At 40.1% G+C, this 25,450-nt stretch overlaps 1 protein-coding gene across 11 annotated transcripts in view; it reads right to left on the reverse strand.

Annotated features, from left to right (window-relative positions):
- Positions 1–25,450, reverse strand: part of rps6ka2 (ribosomal protein S6 kinase, polypeptide 2) — a 324,857-nt gene that overhangs the window by 95,772 nt on the left and 203,635 nt on the right. For 8 of the 11 annotated variants that reach the window (XM_072265327.1, XM_072265323.1, XM_072265319.1 and 5 more), the window contains 2 exons: positions 6,318–6,434; positions 5,654–5,776 (listed from right to left, as the gene is read on the reverse strand). In XM_072265327.1, the coding sequence (XP_072121428.1) occupies positions 5,654–5,719 (66 nt within the window). In that variant the 5' untranslated portion in view covers positions 5,720–5,776; positions 6,318–6,434. The remainder of the gene's footprint in view (positions 1–5,653; positions 5,777–6,317; positions 6,435–25,450) is intronic. The other 3 variants (XM_072265321.1, XM_072265320.1, XM_072265330.1) reach the window with 1 other exon arrangement.

Below are 25,450 nucleotides of genomic sequence, written 5' to 3' on the forward strand. Positions count from 1 at the left end.
AATGGCAAATGAAGTAAATGAGTATTTTGCATCAGTTTTCACTATGGAAGGCACTAGCAGTGTGCCAGATGTTGAAGGGTGTGAGGGAAGGGAAGGGAATACAGTTACTATTACAAGGGAGAAAGTGCTCAAAAAGCTGAAAGACTTAAGGGTGCGTTAGTCACCCTGGCCAGAAGAACTGCACCCTAGAGTTCTGAAAGAGTCAGCAGTAGAGATTGTGAAGGCATTAGTAATGATCTTTCAAAAATCATTGGACTCTGGTATGGTGGAAAATTGCAAATGTCACTCCACCCTTTAAGAAAGCATGAAGGTACCAGAAAGAAAATTATAAACCAGTTAGCCTGAACTCAGTGATTGGGAAGATGTTGGAGTCTTTTTATAAGAATGAGGTTATGGAGTACTTGGTGACACAGGACAAGATAGGACAAAGTCAGCATTGTTTCCTTAAGGGATAATCTTGCCTGAGGAACCTGTTGGAATTCTTTGAAGAGATTACACATAGGATAGATAAAGGGGATGCAGTGGATGTTGTATATTTGGACTTCCAGAAGGCCTTTGACAAGGTGCCACACATGAGGCTGCTTTCCAAGTTAAGAGCCCATGGTATTACAGGAAAGTTACTAACATGGTTAGAGCATTGGCTGATTGGTAGGAGGCAGCGAGTGGGAATAAAAGGATCCTTTTCTGGTTGGCTGCCAGTGACTAGTGGTGTTCCGTAGGGGTTGATGTTGAGACCACTTCTTTTTATGTTGTATATTAAAGATTTAGATTGTGGAATACATAGCTTTGTTGCCAAGTTTGCAGATGATACGAAGATTGGTGGAGGGGCAGGTAGTGTTGAGGAAACAGGCAGGCTGCTGAAGGACTTAGACAGATTAAGGGAATGGGCAAGAGAATGGCAAATGAAATACAATGTTGGAGAATGATGGTCATGCACTTTGGTAGGAGAAATAAATGTGCACACTATTTTTCTAAACAAGGAGAAAATCCAAAAGATGCAAAGGGACTTGAGAGTCCTTGTGTGGAACACCCTAAGGGTTAATTTGCTGGTAGAGTTAGTGATGAGGAAGGCAAATGCAATGTTGACGTTCATTTCAAGAGGTTATAATTACAAGAGTAGGAATGAGATGCTGAGGCTTTGTAAGTCACTGGTGAGGCCTCACCATGAGTATTGTGAACAATTTTGGGCTCCTCATCTCAGAGAAGATGTGCTGGCATTGGAGACGGTTCAGAGGAGGTTCACAAGGATGATTCCAGGAATGAAAGGGTTATCATACAAGGAACGTTTGATGGCTCTGGGTCTGTACTCGCTGGAATTTAGAAGGATGGGGTGGGGGGGGGATCTCATTGAGACCTTTTGAATGTTGAAATGCCTTGGCAGAGTAGATGTGGAAAGGATGTTTCCCATGGTGGGGAAGTCTAGGTCAAGAGGCCTCAGCCCCAGGACAGAGGGGTGTCCATTTAAAACAGAGATGCGGAGAAATTTATTTAGCCAGAGGGTGGTGAATTTGTGGAATATATTAATACAGCCAGCTGTGGAAGCCAGGATGTTGGGTGTATTTAAGACAGAGCTTGATAAGTTCTTGATTGGACATGGCATTAAAGGTTAGGGGGAGAAGAACGGGGAGTGTGGCTGAGGAGGAGAAAAAAGGGTCAGCCATGATTGAATGCGGAGCAGACTCAATGGGCAAAATGGCCTGATTGTGCTCCTATGCCTACGGTCTACTAGTCTAACAAAGAGGCCACTGAGTGTACGTCTATGGTGTTTTGTTGCTGCAGCCGATCACCTCAAGCTTCAATGAGTTGTGCGTTCAGAGGTGCTACCCTGCACACCACTGTAGTAACTTATGATTATTTGAGTTACTGTTGCCTTCCTGTTAGCTTGAACCAGTCTGGCCATTCTCCTCTGACCTCGCTCATTAACAAGGCATTTTCACCCACAGAACCGTCGCTCATTGATTTTTTTTTAACTACATCAATTTCTGTAAAGTCTAGAGACTGTTGTATGTAAAAATCCCAGAGGATCAGCAGGATCTGGGATTCTCCAACCACCTATCTGGGACCAACAATCATTCCATGGTCAAAGTCACTTAGATCACATTTCTTCCTTCCTTCTGATGTTTGGTCTGAACAACAACTGAACCTCTTGACCATGTCTGCATGCTTTTATGCACTGAGTTGCTGCCAAATGTTTGGCTGATTAGTTATTTACATTAACAAGCTGGGTACAGGTGTACCTAATAAAGTGGCCCCTGAGTACAAATACCAATGGTTAAATAACAAAACAAAAGCATCTGGTGGCCAAACAGAACAGTATGTATTATTGGAGAGAACACGTACTCCAGCACATACATGCATTGAACAATTGATAATATACTTTACACATTATATTTCTTCACTTGACAAACATGAGGATCTACAAGGAATACATATCAAAGACTTAGATTAATTCTACAAGTTCTCTAGTTTAAGTCTCATGAATACTGGAAGTTATTTGTAAACTTAACTGCCTCCCTTCCTACCCCAAATGAAGTTCGATATTCTCTCCAAATTCTTCTCCTGATGCTCAAAGAATAATGACTCTTTTGAGGAGAGAACAATTTTCCTGAGAGAAGCAGAGTGCCTGATTATAAATCAAGAAAGGGAAAGGTTTGATGGTATAGATTATGCTTTGAGTTTTGGTAGAGATAGTTTGAGAAGGCTAATTTAAAATCAACAGAATTTGCCTGAGGTCTGTTCATTTTAAAACATAGCAAGTGACTTCATTTCAAAGGAACTAATATCTAGATGACAGAGCAGAAACTGATGAGACAAATGTGGATCACTGATGCTACTATATATTTGCATGAAAGGGAAATGAATCAAGAGTATGAGATAGGTCTATTACTAAATAAGTTAGTTTACATGTGTGGGAGATGGTGGAGATGAAAACGGGTGCTATAGGACCATCTCATATTGTCATGGTAATATTCTGTGAGTCAAATTAGACAGTGATGAATATGACTCACTCTTGTGCTCTTAATATTTGTTACAATACTACATGACTGAGAATAATCACATCTCTTCTTGATGCTAAAATAGTACAACCAAGTACTATTTTGAGATTTACAAACACTCTTAGGTTTGATTATGCAGTTAAAAAAAAGCACAAATGACTGCCCAAAAAAAGCTGCATTTAGGATGAGCACATTGACTGGCCAGAGTGGAGTTATCTGGTAAACCCCTGTCAATCAATCTTGATGACTGCACAGCATTGAAAGGCTGAGGATAGTTTCAGTTGCAGAATTTACATAACTATTCTTCACTCCATTTTACTGGCAAAATCACTCCTGAAGGAAGTTGCTTAATGTTTTGGTTGATCTGGTCTTTAAACAAATTCTGTTTTCTGAGTAAATTGACTTTGTTGCCTACTTGGACAGTAAAGAAAGCAACAGGAGTAAGCCATCTGGCCCTTCATGCTTCCAATGTCATTCATCAAGATCATAGCTGATATACGACCGAGTGATTTTCTGCCTTCCAATCTTTTATTCATTTAATGTCCAGAAATCTTACAATCTGTAATTTGCATGAACAAAATGACTAAGCTTCTATTATCCACGGGAGCGGAAAATTCCAATAGTTAACTGTGCTTTGAGTGAAGATATTTTTTCCTTACCTCACCCCCAAACAATCTTCTGTGTATTCTGAAACTATTCCCCCTGGTCCTTGAAGCCTCAGCTAGAGGAAACACACTCTCTACATCCAGACTGCCTGATGATCTCACTCTTCCAGACTGCAGAGAAAGTAGTCCCAGTCTGCTCAGTCTAACATCACATTTCTGTACCCGAATTGCTTTCAAACTCTACAACTTCTCTACTACTATTTTTTGACATATATTAATTTCCTTTACTTCCTCATTCTCACAAGACCCATGATTCGCTAATAAATCTGGCAGGCTTTGTTTCTTCTTCCAAGAAGTCAGCCACAAAGTTCAACTACCATTTTATTATCATCCATTAAAAATTCTCTTGACCTTATCTATCCTTGATACGGTTTCACAAATCTTTGCAAAAGCCCCTGCTATCCATTTTTATGTTTCTTGTCAGTCCATTCTCAAATTCTGCATTGCTGTTCTTTATCAATTTCTTTTTCTGCCTTTGCTGAGTTCTAAATTGATTGCAATCCTCAGGCCTATCGCTATTTCAGGCAATTTTATAAACTTTTTTTTTGCATTCAACACTACCCAACATTTCTCTTGTTAGCCATGGATGAATCACTCTACTTACAGGGTTTTGGACTTTAAAGATATTTTATGCAACTTACTCATTATCCATTTAATTTTGAATCATTGCAGGTCCATCGTGATCTCTTTCGATGTATTCTCCGAAAGTACTGTAGCCAACACTCCACCCAAGCCTTTCTTTATTTAGATTTAAGATACTAGTTTCACATTGAATTACACTTTCAATATCAAATTCTATTGCATGATGGTTACAATTCCCCAAATGCCCTTTGACATCAAGATTATCAATTATTCTTCTTGTATTACACTAAACTAGATCTACAATAGCCTTCTCCATAATTGGTTCATCAACATATTGTTCCAGGAAAACACCTCAAGTAAATTCCATGAATTTAACTTCCACTTTTTTACAGGAAATCGGATTTGTTCAGTCTCCACGTACAGTGCCTTGAGGAAGTATTCAACCTCCAAACCTTTGTTTACATAAATGAGTATTGCAACCAGGCACTTAGATAAATTTAACTGAGATTTTTTATTTGTGAATCACATGCTCCCTTTTTCACAGTAGAGCCCAAACAACAGGGAAATTGTACCTCATGAAAAACTAAAAGTTCAAAACCTGAAATGTTAGCAGTTCAAAAGTATTCATCCCACTTTGCTCAGTACTAAGTTGAACCACTTCTCACAGCCAAAAGATGAACTTCCTCCCTAGTTTAGGCTTTCTGGCAGAGACTAACAGGTTTTATTCCATGATTTCTGAATTTAGCATTATTCATATTCCCATCAGTCCTGACCAGATTTCCAGTCCCTGCTGCTGAAAAGCATCCCCATACCATAATGCTCACTCCATCCCAAGCTACCTTGAACAATCTCCCGAAAGGATACTGGTCTAAGCACTGCTAGATGGAACCCTTCTCATTTCTGCAAATCCCACTTTGTTTCAGTGCCTCAGAAATCTGAAACCACAGCATCTCTCCCACCACTCCTTCATCAGATCTTCCACTCCTACTCAAATTTTGCTGGCATATAACTAATTAGCTATGTATGTTCTGCCTCCAGGACTTCATCCATTCTTCTTTTATTATTGATATTATGGACTATGATCTTTGCCCATGTTTGATCTTCAATGTAAAGAACTGCCAGGATTTCTTGCACATATACCAATATTCCACCACTTCTGATGAGTCATTCCTGCCACTGGGCCAAGATATAAATATTACAATATTCAAGCTGTTAGACATAGGTTCATACAGCACAAAAACATGCCATTCCATCTCACTAGTCAATGTTGGCTAAGATTTCCAACTGAGATGGTCTCATTTGTCTGTGTTTGATCCAAATTTCTCTAAACCTTTGTTATTCAGGCACCTGTCCAAGTGTCTTTTGGACTTTGCTAAAATTCTTATTCCTATTAAATACCTCTCTTCTCACCTTAAGTCTACACCCTCTGGTTCTTGATTCTCCAACCCCGGGAAAAAGGTTGTGTGCATTGACCATTGCTTGAAAAGTCAATAAGACAGCTCTCCCATTATAGACATCAAACTCCGAATGTTTCTGAAAAAGAGTTAGCTACATCCAAACCAATTTTATCCTTCTTCCTATTTTAACACAGTGACTATGATACAACTGAATTTTCACTCGGTCATTTCAAAGGGAGTTTAAGAGTCAATCACTTGGAGTGCATCTCGAGTTACATTTCAGCTATTGAGAGCCAAATACATTTTTATGTTAATCAGGAGTTTCATAAACACTAACAGTAAAAATAAGTTTGTTTTGAAAATTTCAAGATTGAATTTAATTGAATAAAATAATTCAATGGACCATTTACTCCACTCAGGAAAGCAAATTCAGAATGTCAAATAAATTATGAATCAAAGTTGTCTGTTTATAATATAGGCCAAAACCAATTTCCTCCACTATTTGCTGATACCTCACCACATTAAAACTGATAATATCTAACACAGGAATATATGAATTTGATAAAATTGAATCACATAGCAAAAAATTAGCTTCTAGCATGATACTGTTGCAGAATACTTAGGTCACATAATTTTCAAACTAGAAAGACTTCGAATAATTTTAGCAATTCACTTACTTTTCCGTAGGATCCCTGACCCAACACTTTAAGCAATTCGAACTGAGAGGGATCTGCTTTTTCAAAGCCTTCTTTTACATGGTTGCTGATGTCTATTTCCTTCACAATGCCTTCATCCTGTTGGAAAATGGTTACACGGAAAATTACAGGTGTTGGAAATCCTATAAGGCAGCAATAAACCACTCATTCTTCACATGATCGTTTTAATTTATATTACTTCATTAAGCTGCTGAAGCAATCTTTTCCATACAAATAGTTGGTTATCATTATATTCTGGGATGCTATAAAAATTAATCTCTGCTATGGGCTGTAAACATTGGATTCAGAGGCAGTCACGTGGCATTTTAACAAAGCGGGGTATCTAGAAGATAAATAGAAGATGGAGTGAAAAATAAATCCTTGGAGAGAGGATGGTGTCCAGTGTTATAAATCCTATCAAGAAGAATTGGAGATTTTCCTTCAACTTTAAATACAACTCTTTCTTAGATGTGATGGTACTTCAGTAGTTTTCATTAGAATACAATAGTGCACAAGAAACTCCCACCAACAACTTCTGCCTCCTTATTTACCTCATAGCTAGACAAAAAATTGAGAACCCAGGGGGATATGACTTAGTTTTTGCAACTAGAGTATTACACATATCTCACAATCACTCACAATCTATTCACTTTACCTATTTACCTAAGTACAAAGATTTTAATTGCAATTAGCTTATGGCATGTGTGAGCTCTTTACTATACAGGTGTTAAGTTGTGGATTCAGTTCACGCATGCAGTGAACCATAATGAAGAATTAAGAGATACAGAAGTGATAATATCGGAGGGAATAAATGATGGCAGGCGAAATATAATGCGATGGATAATCAAGGTAGAATAAGGGGAAGAAATGCAAGTTAAATACACAATTTTAACAGGGAAGTGAGAACTCCTGCTCTAGGATGTACATTTACAAGCCTTCGAAGAACCTTCTCTTCACCCTTTCTAAATCCTCAGTTCCCTTGACAGATCTGGCTAAAACTGGATACAGTATTCCAGATGAGATGCAATCCAGGTCTGGTACATGTTACTTATTGACTAACCTCTCTTAGCTTTCCACTATTTGCAATTGTCACTTCAGATTAATTACTTTTTTGGCTGTTACTTAATTTCTGATGAATTGCTGACTTCTCACTAATGTAACACTTCTAAACTGTCAGAATGAAATAATTATTATTTGTTTAGGGATTTAATTATTACAAACTGACTGTAGTTGTTAAGTACTCTGCCGCAGACTCCAGCAGCAAGTATCACATCAAACAAGTATATCATCAAACAAATATATCATTCTACAAAATAGAATTCAAACCATCTGGGGCTTGCTTTGTGTGATTGCAACAAGATCTTGTATATATGGCAAAATATCCCAACATTGATTAGCAAACAAAATTTTACATTGAGCCATAGGAGGGGACACTGGGACAAATGAACAATTGTTCTGCTGTGAAACACGAGGAATTCTGCAGATGCTGGAAATTCAAGCAACACACATCAAATTTGCTGGTGAACGCAGCAGGCCAGGCAGCATCTCTAGGAAGAGGTACAGTCGACGTTTCGGGCAGAGACCCTTCGTCAGGACTAACCGAAGGAAGAGCTAGTAAGAGATTTGAAAGTGGGAGGGGGAGGGGGAGATCCAAAATGATAGGAGAAGACAGGAGGAGGAGGGATGGAGCCAAGAGCTGGACAGGTGATTGACAAAGGGGATATGAGAGGGTCATGGGACAGGAGACCCAGGGAGAAGGAAAAGGGGGAGGGGGGAAAAACCAGAGGATGGGCAAGGGGTATAGTGAGAGAAACAGAGGGAGAAAAAGGAGAGAGAGAAAAAGAATGTGTGTATATAAATAAATAACGGATGGGGTACGAGGGGGTGTTGGGGCATTAGCGAAAGTTAGAGAAGTCAATGTTCATGCCATCAAGTTGGAGACTACCCAGACGGAATATAAGGTGCTGTTCCTCCAACCTGAGTGTGGCTTCATCTTTACAGTAGAGGAGGCCGTGGATAGACATATCAGAATGGGAATGGGATGTGGAATTAAAATGTGTGGACATTGGGAGATCCTGCTTTCTCTGGCGGACAGAACATTGACTTCTCTAACTTACGCTAATGTCCCACCTCCCCCTCGTACCACATCCGTTATCTATTTATATACACACATTCTTTCTCTCTCTCTCTCCTTTTTCTCCCTCTGTCCCTCTCACTATACCCCTTGCCTATCCTCTGGTTTTCCCCCCTCCCCCTTTTCCTTCTCCCTAGGCCTCCTGTCCCATGATCCTCTCATATCCCTTTTGCCAATCACCTGTCCAGCTCTTGGCTCCATCCCTTCCCCTCCTGTCTTCTCCTATCATTTTGGATCTCCCCCTCCCCCTCCCACTTTCAAATCTCTTACTAACTCTTCCTTCAGTTAGTCCTGACGAAGGGTCTTGGCCCGAAACATCGACTGTACCTCTTCCTAGAGATGCTGCCTGGCCTGCTGTGTTCACCAGCAAATTTGATGTGTGTTGCATCTGTTGTAAAAGGTGGATTTGAGGAACAACTTACTGGAGAGGGAGAGCGTGAAAGAGATTGATGGAGCTGATAATGTGGGCATTAACATAAAACAGAGGTGGGCAGTTAGCAAAATTAGATAAGTACAGGGAGATTTATGTGCTGTAGGACATTACAGAAATAAAGATGAATAACTTGAGAACAAGAATAGGTATTTTAAAAGCAAGTCTTAGCTATCAAATCAACAATAACTCAATGCTATTGTTGACGAACATTAGCAATGATGAATACGCTGTGAGTCAGGAAAAAGAGAATAGAAAATGTGCTTAACTCTGTGGAGAGTGGCAGGCATAAAACTGGCTAAGAGAATATTGGAACATGAGGTGTAAAAGTAAAAGAAAATATGGATATAGTCTTCATTAACAGGTGAACTGATGTAAATTTTCAGTCTGATTTCCTGGATCAGGGAAAGAATGTGGGATTGGAGTTCAGCGCAGAATTAAATAAGAGGCAAAGAGTTTAATTTTAGTTCAGATAGTGGCTAAGAGACTAATCTACATAATATTAAACATGAGTCTGATGTGGATGCAAAGGTTTAAGAGCAGGGTTCAGAAAGAAATCAGAAGGGCAAAAAGGTATGAGATGGATTTGGCAAGTAGAGTTAAAGATAATCCCCAGAGGTTCTTCAATTTTATTAACGGTAAAAGGGTGACTAAGGAGAGACTAGTTCCTCTTAAAGACTATCAGAGTTGCCTATGTATGGAACTGCAGGAAATGGCCCAGATGTTTAATATCTATTGCTCCTCAGTTGTACTAAGGATAATATCATGGTTGCCAAAGGAATAGGGCAATAAGCAGTAAGGTCTTGGAATATACATACTGTACATTATGAGGAAGGATGTATTTGCAACCTTGAAGCACACCTGACCAAGTGCACCCCCTGGACCTTATCGGAGGCTAGGGAAGAAATTGTGGAGGCCCTTGTCAAGATACTTATTTTGCAATCAGCTACTGGATGAAGTTCCAAAAGACTAGGGCTAGCTAGTGTTGTCCCATTGTTCAAGAAATATAGCAAGGACAGGCCAGTGAGCCTGACTTCTGTTGCAGGGAAATTAATGCAGTGATTTCTGAGGGACAAGATCTACCATCACTTGGATAATCAAACCGATCAGAAACGGTCAGCATGGTTTAGTATGTGGGAGGTCATGCCTCAAAATCTTTTGGAGCTTTTAAAAGAGTTAACTAAGGGGATAGATGAAGGAAGGGTGGTGAATGGTATCTATATGTATTCAACTAAGGCCTTTGCCCACATGGCAGACAGATCTGAAAGTTAGGTCACATGGTATTCATGAGAAGCGAGTGAGATGGATTTAGAATTAGCTTGATCATAGGAAGCAGGGGGTGATGGTTGAAGGTTGATACCCAGTGACTTGGCCTCCACAGCCATCTGTGGCAATGAATACCACAGATTCACTACCCTCTGGCTAAATGGATGTTGCTCTATTCTGAGGCTGTGCATTCTGGTCCTAGACTCCTCCACTATAGGGAACATCCTTGCCCTGCGGCCATCAGGCATCTGGAACTAGCAACCAACCAGAAAAGGCCTCTTTATCCTCACTCTTCCCCCTACCAGTCAGCCAATCTTCTTTCCATGCTAGTATCTTTCCTGTAATACCATGGATTCTTATCTTGTTAGGCCTCATCTTCAGCATCTTGACAAAGTTCTTCTGAAAATCCCAATAAACAACATCCACTGACTTTCCTTTGGCTACCCTGCTTGTTATTTTCTCAATGAATTCTAACAAATTTGTCATGCAAAACTTCCCCTTAAGGAAACCATACTGACTTTGGCATACTTTATCATATGCCTCCCAGTACCCAAGAATCGTCCTTAATAATGGATTCCAACAACTTCCCAATCACTGAAATCAAGCTAACTCACCTATGATTTCCTTTCTTCTGCCTCCTTCCCTTCTTAAAGAGAGTATTTGCAGTTTTCTAGTCCTCCAGATTCATTCCAGAATCTAGTGATTCTTGAAAGATCACTACTAATGCTTCTACAATCTCTTCAGCTACCTCTTTCAGAACTCTGGAGTGTAGTCCATTCTGGTCCAGGTGATTTACCTTCAGAACATTCAGCTTCCCAAGAACCTTCACCTTAGTAATAGCAACTACACTCACTTCTGTCCCCTGACACTCTCGAAAGTCTAGCTTACTGCTATTGTCTTCCACAGTGAAGACATACAAAATACTTATGCATGTCTGCTATTTCTTTGTCCCTCATTACCACCTCTTCAGCAATATTTTCCAGCAGTCTGGTATCCACACCTGCCTCTCTTTTAAATTTTATGTATTTGAAAAAGTTTTTGGTATCCTCTTTTATATTATTGACTAGCTTCCCTTCATAATTCATCGTTTATCTTTCTGTTGGTTTTTAAAAGCTTCACAAACCTCTAACTTCCCATTAATTTTTGTTATATTAAATGCCCTCTATTTTGCATTTATGCTGTCTTTGACTTTCCTTGTCAGCCACAGTTTCATCACACTCCCTTTAGAATACTTCCTCATCTTTGGGATGTATCTATCCTGCTCCATCGGAATAGCTCAAAGAAACTGCAGCCATTGCTGTTCTGCTGTAATCCCTGCAGATGTCCCCTTCCAATATACTTTGGCTAGGTCCTCCCTCATACTCCACTGTAATACTGATATATCTGACTTTAGCTTCTCCCTCTCAAACAGCACAGTGAATTCTATCGTATGAACACTCCCTCCAAAGGGTTCCTTTACCTTAAGCTCCTTTATCAAATCTGGTGCAAAGCACAATGTCCAATCCAGAACTGCTTTTCCACTATTGGGCTCAACCACAAGCTGCTCTAAAGAATCATTTCAGAAGCATTCTACAAATTCCTCCTCTTGGGATCCAGCACCAACCTGATTTTCCTAATCTACTTGCATCCTGAAATCCCCATGACTATTGTAACATTGCCCTTTTCACATGCCTTTTCTATCTCCATTGTAATTTGTATCCCACATCCTGGCTAATGTTCGGAGGATGGTATGAACTCCCATCATGTTCTTCATACCTTTGCAGTTTCTTAACTCTACTCACAAGGATCTTACATTTTCTGATCTTATGTCGCCTCTTTCTAAGGATTTGATTTCATTTTTTTTAGCAACAGAGTCACTCCACTCCCTCTGCCTACCTGCCTGTTCTGTCAACACAACGTGCATCTTGGATGTTAAGCTCCCAAGCATGATCTTCCTTCAGCCACAACTCAGTGATGCTCACAACATCATACTTGTCAATCTCTCTAACTACACTACAAGATCATCTACATTACTCTGTGTAGGAATCTGACAGGAGTTTATAAATTCATGAGAGTTATGGATAAGGTGGGTGGTCATACTGTTTTCACAGAGTTGGGGAATCTAAAACTAGAAGGCACAGATACTAGATATGAAGGGACAAATTTAAAAGAAATGTCAGATGTAACTTGTTTGCACAAAAGGTAGTAAGTAGCTGAAATGAGCTCCCAGATGAAGTGGTTAGGCAGGTACATCAGTAACATTTAAGAGGGTTCAGAATAGGTTTATGGAGGGGAAGGGCTTGGAAGGCTATGAGCCAAGCCACAGGTAAATGGGACAGCAGGGACGATGTTGTAATCTGCATGGATCAGATGGGCCAAAAGGCCTGTTTCCTTGTGGTATAACTCAATGGATTTACATCTCAATCTGGTTGATATGTGATTGTAGCAATGTAGTGGGGCAGTCAGAAAGAATGTGTATCTCAAGGCTACAAAAGAAATTAGACAACATATTTAAGTTAGTTGATCTGTATCAATTAAATCTATGACCAAAAATCTTCAGGTTATGATGCAGTAAAAAAAACATGAATACTGCTGAAAGCTCTAAGGTAGAGTTGGAAGAATTTTGGAATATCAGTCATTATTATGCAGTAATCAAATAGATAACATTGTGTTAAATCGCATTGTATTTGAAACACAGCCCTGGATATATCTAAGCCCTGAAGGAGATTCATAGAAAAGACCTTAAGCTAAACTGCGATCAATAGCTTCCGAAAATTTCAACCAAAATTGTGGCTGAAGATGCAGGCATTTGGCCCACGCTGAAAAATTGCCAGTGACCCTTGTTATCACATTAGAACATGCCCAAACTCAAAGTAGGCATAAAGCCAAACAAACCACAGGCTTATTAATTTGTTCAATCAGAAGGTTTGACAGTGGAACATAAAACTGCCAGAAAACATTCAGACATTGTACTTCGAAGTGCAACACATTTCCAATCACATGAAATTTATTTGTGTCAAAATGTGAAGTTTTTCACCTGGTACAATGCAAAGAAATATTTAGATACTAGTGCCAGATGACTGAGTTATGATCAAGAGCACACGGGCAGAAATCCATCCTCAGTTACATATTCTACAGTATATCCATGGCTAATACGCTTGTACATTACTGTGACAACTGTGCACAATACACTGCTTCTGAAATTCAGTTCCTGATGTATCCGTGTTTTGGGAGTAAATTGTACAGAACAATGATATTGAAAGATTAGCACATATGACTGAGGATTTATTTTTGTCCCTTTGGTCTTTCAGCATTGAAACAGAGGTGTGAGCTTTGTGAGTTATCTAAAATGGTAATTAATTCAGGAAAGGTGATCCTAGCAGACAAATACAAATGAAAGTTTGGCAGCATGAAAATAAATTTTAGGATTTGTATCATAAAGTTCTTTACAAGGAGAATGTTTACCACATAAAGCGATAATGGACGATAAAGGTCTTGCAAGTTATTTCAACTCAGGCCTGGGAGTAGCCTGGATACACACCAATTTGCCAACCATCGCAGCAGATGTCATTTTATTGGCCCCTCTCTCAGCTCTGGAACATCAAAACAAAGAAGATGTATACATCAGGATGCTCTTCACTGAGTATAACTCAGCATTTAACACTACTATCCCCTCAGCTGATCACTATGCTCGAAGACCTGGACCTTGATGTCTCTTTGTGCAACTGGATCCTCAATTTCCTCAATTGCAGACCTCTGTCGGTACAGATTGGCAACAACATCTCCTCCACGATCTCCGTCAACACCGGTTCTATATGCTTAGCCTCCTGCTCTATTTGTTTTATACTTATGACTGTGAGACTAAGTACAGTTCTAACGGCATATTTATGTTTGTTGACAACACCACTGTTGTTGGCCAAAGCAAAGGTAGTGACAAATCAGCATATCGAAGGGAGATTGAAAATCTAGCTGAATGATGCCACAGCAACAGGTTCTCACTCAACATCAGCAAAACCAAAGATTTGAAGATCAACTACGGGAGGAAAATCCCAGTAGTCCATGAGCCAGTCCTCATTCGGGGATCTGAAGCAAAGAGGGTCAGTAGCTTTAAATTCTTCGGCGTGACCACATGAGAGGGTTTTTCCTGGGACCAACACGTAAGTGCCATCACAAAGGCGGTATGACAGTGCCCCTACTTTCTCAGAAGTTTGCGTAGATTCAGCATGTCACCCAATAGTTTAGAAAACTTCTATAGATGCTCAGTGGAAAGCACCCTAACTGGTTGCATCTCAGCCTAGTACTGACACACCAAAGCCAAGAAATGGAAAAGTGTACAGAAGGTAGTGGGCACAGCCTGTTCCTAGCAAAGTCCTCCGTACCATTGAGCACATTTACATGGAATGCTGCCAAAACAAAGCAGCATCCACTATCAGGGTTCACACTGACCATCCAGGCCATGCTCTATTTTCGCTACTACCACTAAGCAGGACATACAGAAGCCTGAGGTCCCACACCACCAGTTTCAGGAATAGTTATTATCCTGCAACCACTGGGCTCCTTCACTCACCTCAACTTTGAATTGATTCGGCAACTACTTCCAAGGACATTGCAGCTCATGTTCTCATGATTATTTAATTTTTTTTATTTGCACAATTCGTCTTCTTTTGCACATTTATGTATTTGTCAGTCTTTGTTCATGTCTAGCTTTTCACAAATTCTATTGTATTTCTTTATTTTCCTGTAAATGCCAGAAAGAAAGTGAATCTCGAGGTGGTATATTGTAACATATACATACTTTGATAAAAAAAATTTCTTTGATTTTGAAATTATTTTAAAATGGCAAAAAGAGCACAATAACCTCTTACTAGGCAATTGGGTAAAAAAACACTTTTTCACCTGTATATATCTTTCCATCCTATGAAACAGCTAGTTGCATTAGAAAAGTTTTTCAGAGTGACAGGACATTCAGCCAACAGTTAGATAGAAACAGAGAGCAGAACTTGGCTTTATTTGGAGAAAAGAAAATTGAAGAGAATTATTGTGGCTATTGTGGGCAAGATGTATTGGATTTCTGCACTGTCCTTCCATGATGTGGGAAGGAGATCCCACCAGGTTTCCAATCAGGTCTGATTTTTCACTTCATTTGCTGATTTGTGGAAAGAGTTGAGTTCTCAAGCCTCTGTAAATTGCATAAGGTGGCCTTGGCATTTCAGGAAAGGCACAATGTCCATGGCAGAGACCAACTGGTACTTGGAGTGTAACTGATGGCATTCCTGGTTTCACTCTCCAGATAAACTTTCAGCATCCCACGTGTCTCATCATAGATCAGACCTGAAGTGTGCTTGAATTTGCCACTGCAAGCCAGCTGGCACATAAGTACAGTTGAAGTCAGAAGTTTACATACACCTTAGCCAAATACATTTAAACTCAGTTTTTCACAATTCCTAACATTTAATCCTAGAAAACATTCCCTGTATTAGGTCAGTTAGGATCACTACTTTAGTCTAAGAATTTGAAATGTCAGAATAATAGTAGAGAGAATGATTTATTTCAGCTTTTATTACTTTCATCACTTTCCCAGTGGGTCAGAAGTTTACATACACTTTGTTAGTATTTGGTAGCATTGCCTTTAAATTGTTTAACTTGGGTCAAATGTTTTGGATAGCCTTCCACAAGCTTCTCACAGTAAGTTGCTGGAATTTTGTTCCATTCCTCCAGACAGAACTGGTGTAACTGAGTCAGGTTTGTAGGCCTCCTTGCTCACACACGCTTTTTCCAATTCTGCCCACAAATTTTCTATCGGATTGAGGTCAGGGCTTTGTGAAGGCCACTCCAATACCTTGACTTTATTGTCCTTAAGCAATTTTGCCACAACTTTGGAGGTATGCTTGTCCATTTGGAAGACCCATTTGCAACCGAGCTTTAACTTCCTGGCTGATGTCTTGAGATGTTGCTTCAATATATCCACATAATTTTCCTTCCTCATGATGCCATCTATTTTGTGAAGTGCACCAGTCTCTCCTGCAGCAAAGCACCCCCACAACATGATGCTGCCACCCCCATGCTTCACGGTTGGGATGGTGTTCTTGGGCTTGCAAGCCTCACCCTTTTTCCTCCAAACATAATGATGGTCATTATGGCCAAATAGTTAAATTTTTGTTTCATCAGACCAGAGGACATTTCTCCAGAAAGTAAGATCTTTGTCCCATGTGTACTTGCAAACTGTCGTCTGGTTTTTTTATGGCAGTTTTGGAGCAGGGGCTTCCTCCTTGCTGAGCAGCCTTTCAGGTTATGTCAATATAGGATTTGTTTTACTGTGCATATAGATACTTGTCTACCTGCTTCCTCCAGCATCTTCACAAGCTCCTTTGCTGTTGTTCTGAGATTCATTTGCACTTTTCGCGCCGAAGTACGTTCATCTCTAGGAGACAGAATGTGTTTCCTTCCTGAGCGGTATGATGACTGCGTGGTCCCATGGTGTTTATACTTGCGTACTGTTGTTTGTACAGATGAACGTGGTACCTTCAGGTGTTTGGAAATTGCTCCCAAGGATGAACCAGGCTTGACATCATTTTCTGACCTCGATCCTATAGAAGATTTGTGGGCAGAACTGAAAAAGCACATGTGAGCAAGGAGGCCTACCAACCTGACTCAGTTACACCAGTTCTGTCTGGAGGAATGGAACAAAATTCCAGCAACTTACTGTGAGAAGCTTGTGGAAGGCTAACCAAAACGTTTGACCCAAGTTAAAGAATTTAAAGGCAATGCTACCAAATACTAACAAAGTGTAAGTAAACTTCTAACCCACTGGGAAAGTGATGAAAGTAATAAAAGCTGAAATAAATCATTCTCTCTACTATTATTTTGACATTTCACATTCTTAAGATAAAGTAGTGATCCTAACTGACCTAAGACAGGGAATGTTTTCTAGGATTAAATGTTAGGGATTGTGAAAAACTGAGTTTAAATGTATTTGGCTAAGGCGTATGTAAACTTCTGACTTCAACTGTATGCTGATGATCAGATGTTCTCACAACACTTGGCTGCCCAGTGTTTTGCCTGCTTTTCCTTTACCAGTCATAATGTTACTTTACTCAAGCAGGTCTGAGAACCACTAAATTATCAACCTAATCAAATTCCTTTTCAGCACTCCACAGACTTAGAGGATGGTAAATTCATTACTTTCAAGAGAGCATATCAAGAACAGGAGTGCTGAGGTATAGAAAGTAAATACTTGCAGAACTAAATTAAGCACAATATTTAAATATTGTTAATTTTGAGGACTTCAAGTAATGCCAAATACTATATCTTCTTCTGTTGCTAAGGGCACCGTTAAAGCTCATGGGAACTTTCACCAGCTGATTAATTGACAAAATGGCTTTGACTTGTTGAGGAGCTGGCAGTGGTTATATGAGTAGAAATTGACATATTATTAATGGTTTCTTCTGTTCTGTATTTGCGTATGAGAATTATGCTGTTTCCAGGAGAAATCAAAGAGGGCAGGGAAAAAAAGTTAGGAGATAAAAAATGCCTTTACCCGACATAAAGAGAGGGAAAGCTTGTTTAATAGTAATTTGGACTTCAAATATCAAAAAGGTTCATCAAATGCTATATACATTTCTTATAAGTTAGCCTGTCATTCAGGCAAGCACTTTGAAATTTTTTAGTCATTACTACAAAATCGAAGGAAAAGTAGTACAATATTAATGTGAGAGAATCTAACATGACCATCAGAAAGCTAATGCCTTCAGGAGACAGATTCACGTCAGGGACTCATATCAACATATGCAAATTTAGAAAAAAATTTGCAACTTCATGCCCTGGAAGTATATATTTACAATTGTTCCCACTGGGCAGAGACACAGTTGTTTTACCTGTTACTCTTTATGGTGGGTTGTCCTAAAATACCTACTTTATGGAAAGGAAAATGTGCACGGAAACTCAGAGAACAGTGGAAAGAACTTTGAATTATAAGTAATCTTTGCCACATGTCACAAGCTCAGAAAAAATGAATAATAAGCAAAAGTCTTATTTTTTCTCATTTTATGGCACTCATTGGCAACCCCAAACACTTTTTTAGATTATGAGAACACTCAGTCCTCTTTTATTGTCATTTAGAAATGCATACATGCATTAGGAAATGATACAATGTTTCTCCGGAGTGAAATCACAGAAAACAGGACAGACCAAAGACTAACACTGACAGAACCACATAATTATAACATACTTTACTTTATACTTCATTGTCACCAAACAATTGATACTAGAACGTACAAACATCACAGCGATATTTGTTTCTGCACTTACTGCTCCCTGGATTACAAATATTAACTATTAAAAATATTAAAAATAGTAAAAATTAGTAAATATTAAAAAATTAAATTATAAATCATAAATAGAAAATAGAAAAATGGAAAGTAAGGTAGTGCAAAAAGACCGAGAGGCAGGTCCAGAAGGGTACAGCCCAGATCCGGGTCAGGATCCGTTCAGCAGTCTTATCACAGTTGGAAAGAAGCTGTTCCCAAATCTGGTGGTACGAGTCTTCAAGCTCCTGAGCCTTCTCCCAAAGGGAAGAGGGATGAAAAGTGTGTTGGCTGGGTGGGTCGTGTCCTTGATTATCCTGGCAGCACTGCTCCGACAGCGTGCGGTGTAAAGTGAGTCCAAGGACGGAAGATTGGTTTGTGTGATGTGCTGCGCCATGTTCACGATCTTCTGCAGCTTCTTTCGGTCTTGGACAGGACAACTTCCATGCCAGGTTGTGATGACCCTAGAAGAATGCTTTCTACGGTGCATCTATAAAAATTAGTGAGGGTTTTAGGGGACAGGTCAAATTTCTTTAGTTTTCTCAGGAAGTAAAGGCACTGGTGGGCCTTCTTGGCAGTGAACTCTGCTTGGTTGGACCAAGTCAGGTCATTTGTGATATTGACCCCGAGGAACTTAAAGCTTTTGACCTGTTCCACTTGCGCACCACCGATGTAAATTGGGTTGTGCGATCTGTTACTCCTTCTGAAGTCAACAACCAATTCCTTCGTCTTGCTGACATTGAGGGATAGGTTATTGTCTTCGCACCATGCCACCAGGTTCTTAATTTCCTCTCTGTACTCAAACTCATCATTACCCGAGATACGGCCTACAATTGTTGTGTCATCAGCAAACTTATATACTGAGCTTGATGGAAACTTGGCTACACAATCATGGGTGTACAGTGAGTACAGCAGGGGGCTGAGTACACAGCCTTGTGGGGCACCAATGCTTAGAGTGATTGTAGAGGAGAGCTTGTCCCCTATTTTTACAGCCTGGGTCCTGTCTGTGAGGAAGTTGAAGATCCAGCTGTTGATCTGAGTGCTAAGGCCCAGGTTCCAGAGCTTAGGAATCAGTTTATTTGGAATGATGGTGTAGTTACAACAGTGCAAAGCAATGCCATAATTTGATGAAGAACAAACAAAGTCTCAAAAGTCCCTAAGTCGATCGATTCCCGAGTCCCCAATTGTGGCTGCAAAAGAGAGAAACTCCCTGCCATAAACCTCCAGGCACCGTCAACTTGCCGATGCCTTGGAAGCAGCCGACCACAGCCGACACTGAGTCCATCCGTCCGAAACTTTGAGCTTCCAACCAGCCTCTCCAATACAGCCTCCTGAGCGCCATCCTCTGCCAAGCGCCTTCGACCTCACCCCGGCCGCTGAAACACGCAAAGCCAAGGATTTCGGGGCCTTCTGCTCCGGAGATTCCGGTTACCACACAGTAGCAGCGGCAGCGAAGCAGGCATTTCAAAAGTTCAAAAGTTTCAAAAGTTTTCCAGATGTTCCTCCATACTCCCAAGTCTGTGTCCATCAAATCAGGATTGTGCACGGTCCCCTACTTGATAGATAACAGACATCACCACCAAAGTGGCCGCGCGCACTGCCGTCGCGCCGCCATGCCGCCATCTTCTCCTCCTCCGTCGAATACCGAATACTTGACACAAATGAGTCACTTTGTTCTATTTGTCATTTGATTCCACTTATAACATTGTCATTTCTCAGAGTGAAGATTGTGGATTCAACTCCCACTTTAATATAATGCTGCCCTGTAAAACTGTTGCTCTTAAAGTTAAAAGGTAAACTGAAGTTTCCCACGTGTTTAGAATAGTAATAAACTCTAAAGTGCAGCCCAATCAAATGTAGTTCATCTTTGCAAAATTAGCCTTAAATGTTCTGAATGAACTGGCTCCAGAACTGCATGGTTCATGATTCTATCTGCTTTACTCTTTGTTGCTCCTCAATAGCTGGACATGTATATCATCATATCTAATAAAGCTTATTTATCTCTCCCATAAAAATTTGTAAACAATGTAGTACAATTCATAATGTGCTGATGTCACTCAGTTTTTTTTCTGTGCAATATTTATCTCTTTGTCCTCACAAATGTAGAAATGTTTGGGACTTTACCGAAGTCATATTGTACTCTCTGAGCACATTCCTCTTGCCCTGGTTTGATCGTAAATCTTACCATATGTCCTGACTAGCATTTTTCTATCAATTAATGGGATCATGGGAAAGTTAACTGGGCATTAATTGTTTGAAAGAAGAAATAACAGTGGCTGGAGTTCAAAGTAACTCATTGTTTGACCAAAGTGATACAGATCTGTACATTTGCAATGTGTTCCTGTTTATCGAAGGAATCAATTGCAATTGCAGGCAATTCTTCAGGAATGCAGAAAAAAGGCATTGCATGAATATGTCCACAATGGCTTTTATTCCTTAATTATATTCTGTTTTTGAAAAATACATCTTTTAAAATGTTGCAGTCACTTTATTCTGTCTGCTACTTTCTCCCTCCAGTACCACACAGTATTTTTGCATTAGCCTGACCTGCTAAATTGATACAAGATGCTGATTCTTGTTTTGGCTACTCATAAAGTCATTCAGCAGAGAAACAGGCTCTATAATCTCTGAGTTTGTAATGACCATCAGCCACCCATTTCCAAACCTGACACTAATTCCATTTTTATTCTCCCTAGATTCCCACCAATTATCTCAGGATTCCAACACTCAGCTACACATTAAGTTAATTCACAGTGGGCGGTTAACCTACCAACCTGTGTATCTTTGGGATTTGAGAGGAAACCAGAGCACCTGGGGAAAACTTATGTTAGGGCTACAAGAAAATCTACACACACAGCAAAGAGTGTCAGGAGTGAACCAGAATCACTGGAGCTATAATGCAGCATCTCTACTAGCAGTTGCACTGTGCAGGCCCAAAACCTGCTTTAATCCCATTCAGTTTGCTGTCTTTCATGTCTTCTCACAATTTTCCTCACTACAAGTTAATGTTTCCACACGTGTTTAGTTTGCCTGAATAAACAAATTTACATGTCAGTGTCTCAAATGGAAACTAATTCTGCAAAAGGCACAGAGAAATTCAGTCAAATACGTAGTTGGATGAGTCAAATCACGAAGACATTGAAGTACTCCCTTGATCCATTTGTCCTGAGGCTTCATGTTCTTTAAGATTCAGATATGAGAAGAAATCCTAATAATGTAAAATACTTTACTTTTTAATAGAGTTGCCATATTCAAATGACTCCAGTAGTCTTGACAGAGAGAAGTAAGCCCCCTCCTTTACTCTCTGTATACTCATGACTGTGTCACCACCCACAGCTCCAATATGCTCATTAAATTTGCTGACTACTCTACACAGATTGGCCTAATCTCAAATAATAATGAGGCAGCCTACAGAGAGGACGTCATCACCCTGACACAGTGGTGTCAAGAAAACAACCTCTCCCTCAACGTCGCAAAAACAAAGGAGTTGTTTGTGGCCTACAGGAGGAATGGAGACAGGCTAACCCCTATTGACATCAATGGATCTGGGGTTGAGAGGGTGAACAGCTTTAAATTCTTTGGCATAAACATCATTGAGGATCTCACGTGATCTGTACATACTGGCTGAGTGGTGAAAAAAGCACAACAGTGCCTCTTTCACCTCAGATGATTGAAGAAGTTTGGTATGGGCCCCCAAATCATAAGAACTTTCTATAGAAGCACAACTGAGAGCATCCTGACTGGCTGCATCACTGCCTGGTATGAGAAATGTACTTCCCTTAATCGCAGGACTCTGCAGAGAGTGGAGCGGACAGCCCAGTGCATCTGTAGATATGAACTTCCCACTATTTGGGACATTTACAGTGATAGGTGTGTAAAAAGGGCCCAAGGGATTATTGGGGACCAAAGTCACCCCAACCACAAACTGTTCCAGCTGCTACCATCCGGAAAACAGTACCACAGCATAAAAGCCAGGACCAACAGACTCTGGGACAGCTTCTTCCACCAGGTCATCTGACTGCTTAATTCATGCTGACACAACTATATTTCTATGTTATATTGACTGTTCATAGTTAACCATCTTGTTACTGTCCTGTTGTACATACTATTTATTATAAATTACTACAATTTGTACTTTGCACATTTAGATGGAGATGTAATGTAAAGATTTTTGTTCCTCATGTATATGAAGGATGTAAGTAATAAAGTCATTTCAATTCACTTCAATACTTAACATGATCACATATTGGCATTGCAGATCAATTTGTTTACTTGTAGCTTCTGAGAATAAATATTTCTTTAAGAATATTGGTTGAAAACAATATCAGAGTATTAACAAGAATGGAACTGATTTTCAAATATTTCAGTGTTAAACGGCCCTAGAATTCACTCCAGCAGCCTAGTGTTAATCAATACAATTCGGCAATTATAATGATGAGAACAAGGGAGATATTGCTCTAGGGAGAAGATACTTTGATTTTCCAGTTTTAAAACTTTTTTTTAAATTATGAGGACACTCCGTCCTCGTTTATTGTCATTTAGAAATGCATGCATTAAGAAATGATACAATGTTCCTCCAGAGTGATACACAAAAAAAGCGGGACAAACCAAAGACTAACACTGACAAGGCCACATAATTATAACATATAGTTACAGCAGTGCAAAGAAATATCATAATTTGATAAAGAGCAGACCATGGGCACAGTAAAAAAAAGTCTCAAAGTTCCGATCGACTCCCGATAGTCCCGACAGCAGGCGGCAAAAGGGAGAAACTCTCCCTGCCATAAACCTCCAGACGCCGACAACTATCAATGCATTGGAAGCACCCGACTACTGCTGACTCTGAGTCTGTCTGAAAACTTCGAGCCTCTGACCAGCCGTCCGACACCGAGCACCATCTCTGCCGAGCGCTTCGACCCCGCCCCAGCCACCGAGCAACAAGCAAAGCCAAGGACTTGGGGCCTTCTCCTCCAGAGATTCTGGATCACACAGCAGCAGCAGCAGCGAAGAAGGCACTTCAAAAGTTTCTCCAGACGTTCCTCCGTGCTCTCACGTCTGTCTCCATCAAACCAGGATTGTGCACGGCACCCTGCTTGACAGTATTCTGGAGTTATATCACTATCACAGATATTATTTCATAAGAAACAGTCTTCAGTTTTTAATGTAAATTGTCCCCCCTCACTCTTCTGAATTTCAGTGAGTACAGGGCCAGAGTTATCAAATGCTCCTGATATGATAAGACTTTCAATCCCAGAATCATTTTTGTGAACCTTCTTTGAACCCTCTCCAATGTCAGCGCATCCTTTCTCTGAGAAGAGGCCCAAAGCTGCTCACAGTACTTCAAGTGAAGCCTCACCAGTGCCTTATAAAACCTCAATATTACATCCTTCTTCACCACCGACTCAAACTGAAAATTAACCTTTAGAGAGTCCTGCACAAGGACTCCTAATTCTCTTTGCACCTCAAATTTTTGAAATTTTCTCACCATTTAGAAAATAGACTGCACTTTAATTTCTTCTAACAAACTGTATGACGATACACTTCCCGACATCGTATTCCATCTGTCACTTCTTTGCTCATTCTCATAATTTGTCTAAGCCTTTCTGTCACTTCTCTGCTTCCACAACATTACCTGCCCCTCCAGCTAGCTTCATATCATCCACAAACTTGGCCATAAAGCCATCAATTCCATCATCCAAATTATTAACATATAATGTAAAAGAAGTGATCCCAACACAGACCCTTGTGGAACACCACTAGACACTGGTAGCCAACCAGAAAAAAGCTCCCTTTATTCCCACTTTTTGTCTTGCCAATCAGCCAATGCTCTATCTATGCTTGTACCTTCCTTGTAAAACCATGGACTTTTAACTTGTTAAGCAGCCTCATGTGTGGCACCTCGTCAAAGGCCTTCTGAAAATCAAAGTACACAACATCCACTGATTCTCATCTGTCTATCCTGCTTGTTGTTTCTTCAAGAATTCTAACAGATTTGTCAGCCCAAGGTTTTCACTTAAAGAACCCATGCTGACTTTGGCTTATTTTATCACGTGCCTCCAAGTAGCCTGGAAGCACATCCTTAACAATTGACTCCAACATATTCCCAACCGACTGGGTCAGATCAACTGACATATAATTTCCTTTCTTCTGCCTCTCTCCCTTCTTGAAGAGTGGAGTGACATTTGCAATTCTCCATTCCTCCAAAACCATGCCAGAATCCATGATTCCTAAAAGATAATTACTAATACATGAACTTGCGTGAAGCATAATGAAAATATTTTGTAAAACCTGAGGAATCTATAACACAAGGCTGAATGCATATTAAACATTAAAATCAGCATGCGACTACAAAAGCTATGATCAATGGACCATATCAAAGTTCGCTGACCCTACCGCATATTTCTTAATTATTCACTCACAGGAAAAAACATTAAGATAGTTGGCAAAAGCAGGACTTACCATCGATTCTGATTTACTCCTGAATAATCAGAGGGATTCACGGGTTGAGAGTCTTACAGAGGTCAGGCAGGATATGCATGACATATTACTGCTGAAGTGATTACTGTCAAACAGCAGTGAAGTGGAATCATTTCTCTAACTCTCCTTTGTCCTCTCCTTTTCTTCCCTACCCCACACGTCCATATTCATTACCCCTCCCCGCCCTCTTAATTTCCCAACATTAATCTCTCTTCACCTCCTTCCCTTTATTCCCCGGTCCACTGTCCTCTCCTATCAGGCTCAGCTCCTTGTCATCTCCACGTATCACTTCCCAGCTTCTCACGTCACTTCCACTGGATCCACCTGCCACTCGCTAGATTCTTAAGATCATAAGTCATAGGAACAGAATAAGTCTGCTCCACCGTTCCATAATGGCCGATTAGTTATCCTTCTCAACCTCATTCTCCTACTCCACTAACTCCCTCCCCCATCCCAATTAATATAATGGCCATCTGTCCTCTTTCTTTGCAGTCCTGATGAAGGGTCTTGAAGCAAAACTTCAACT

Source organism: Mobula birostris, chromosome 8, assembly GCF_030028105.1.
Source record: "Mobula birostris isolate sMobBir1 chromosome 8, sMobBir1.hap1, whole genome shotgun sequence".
NCBI lineage: Eukaryota > Metazoa > Chordata > Chondrichthyes > Myliobatiformes > Myliobatidae > Mobula > Mobula birostris.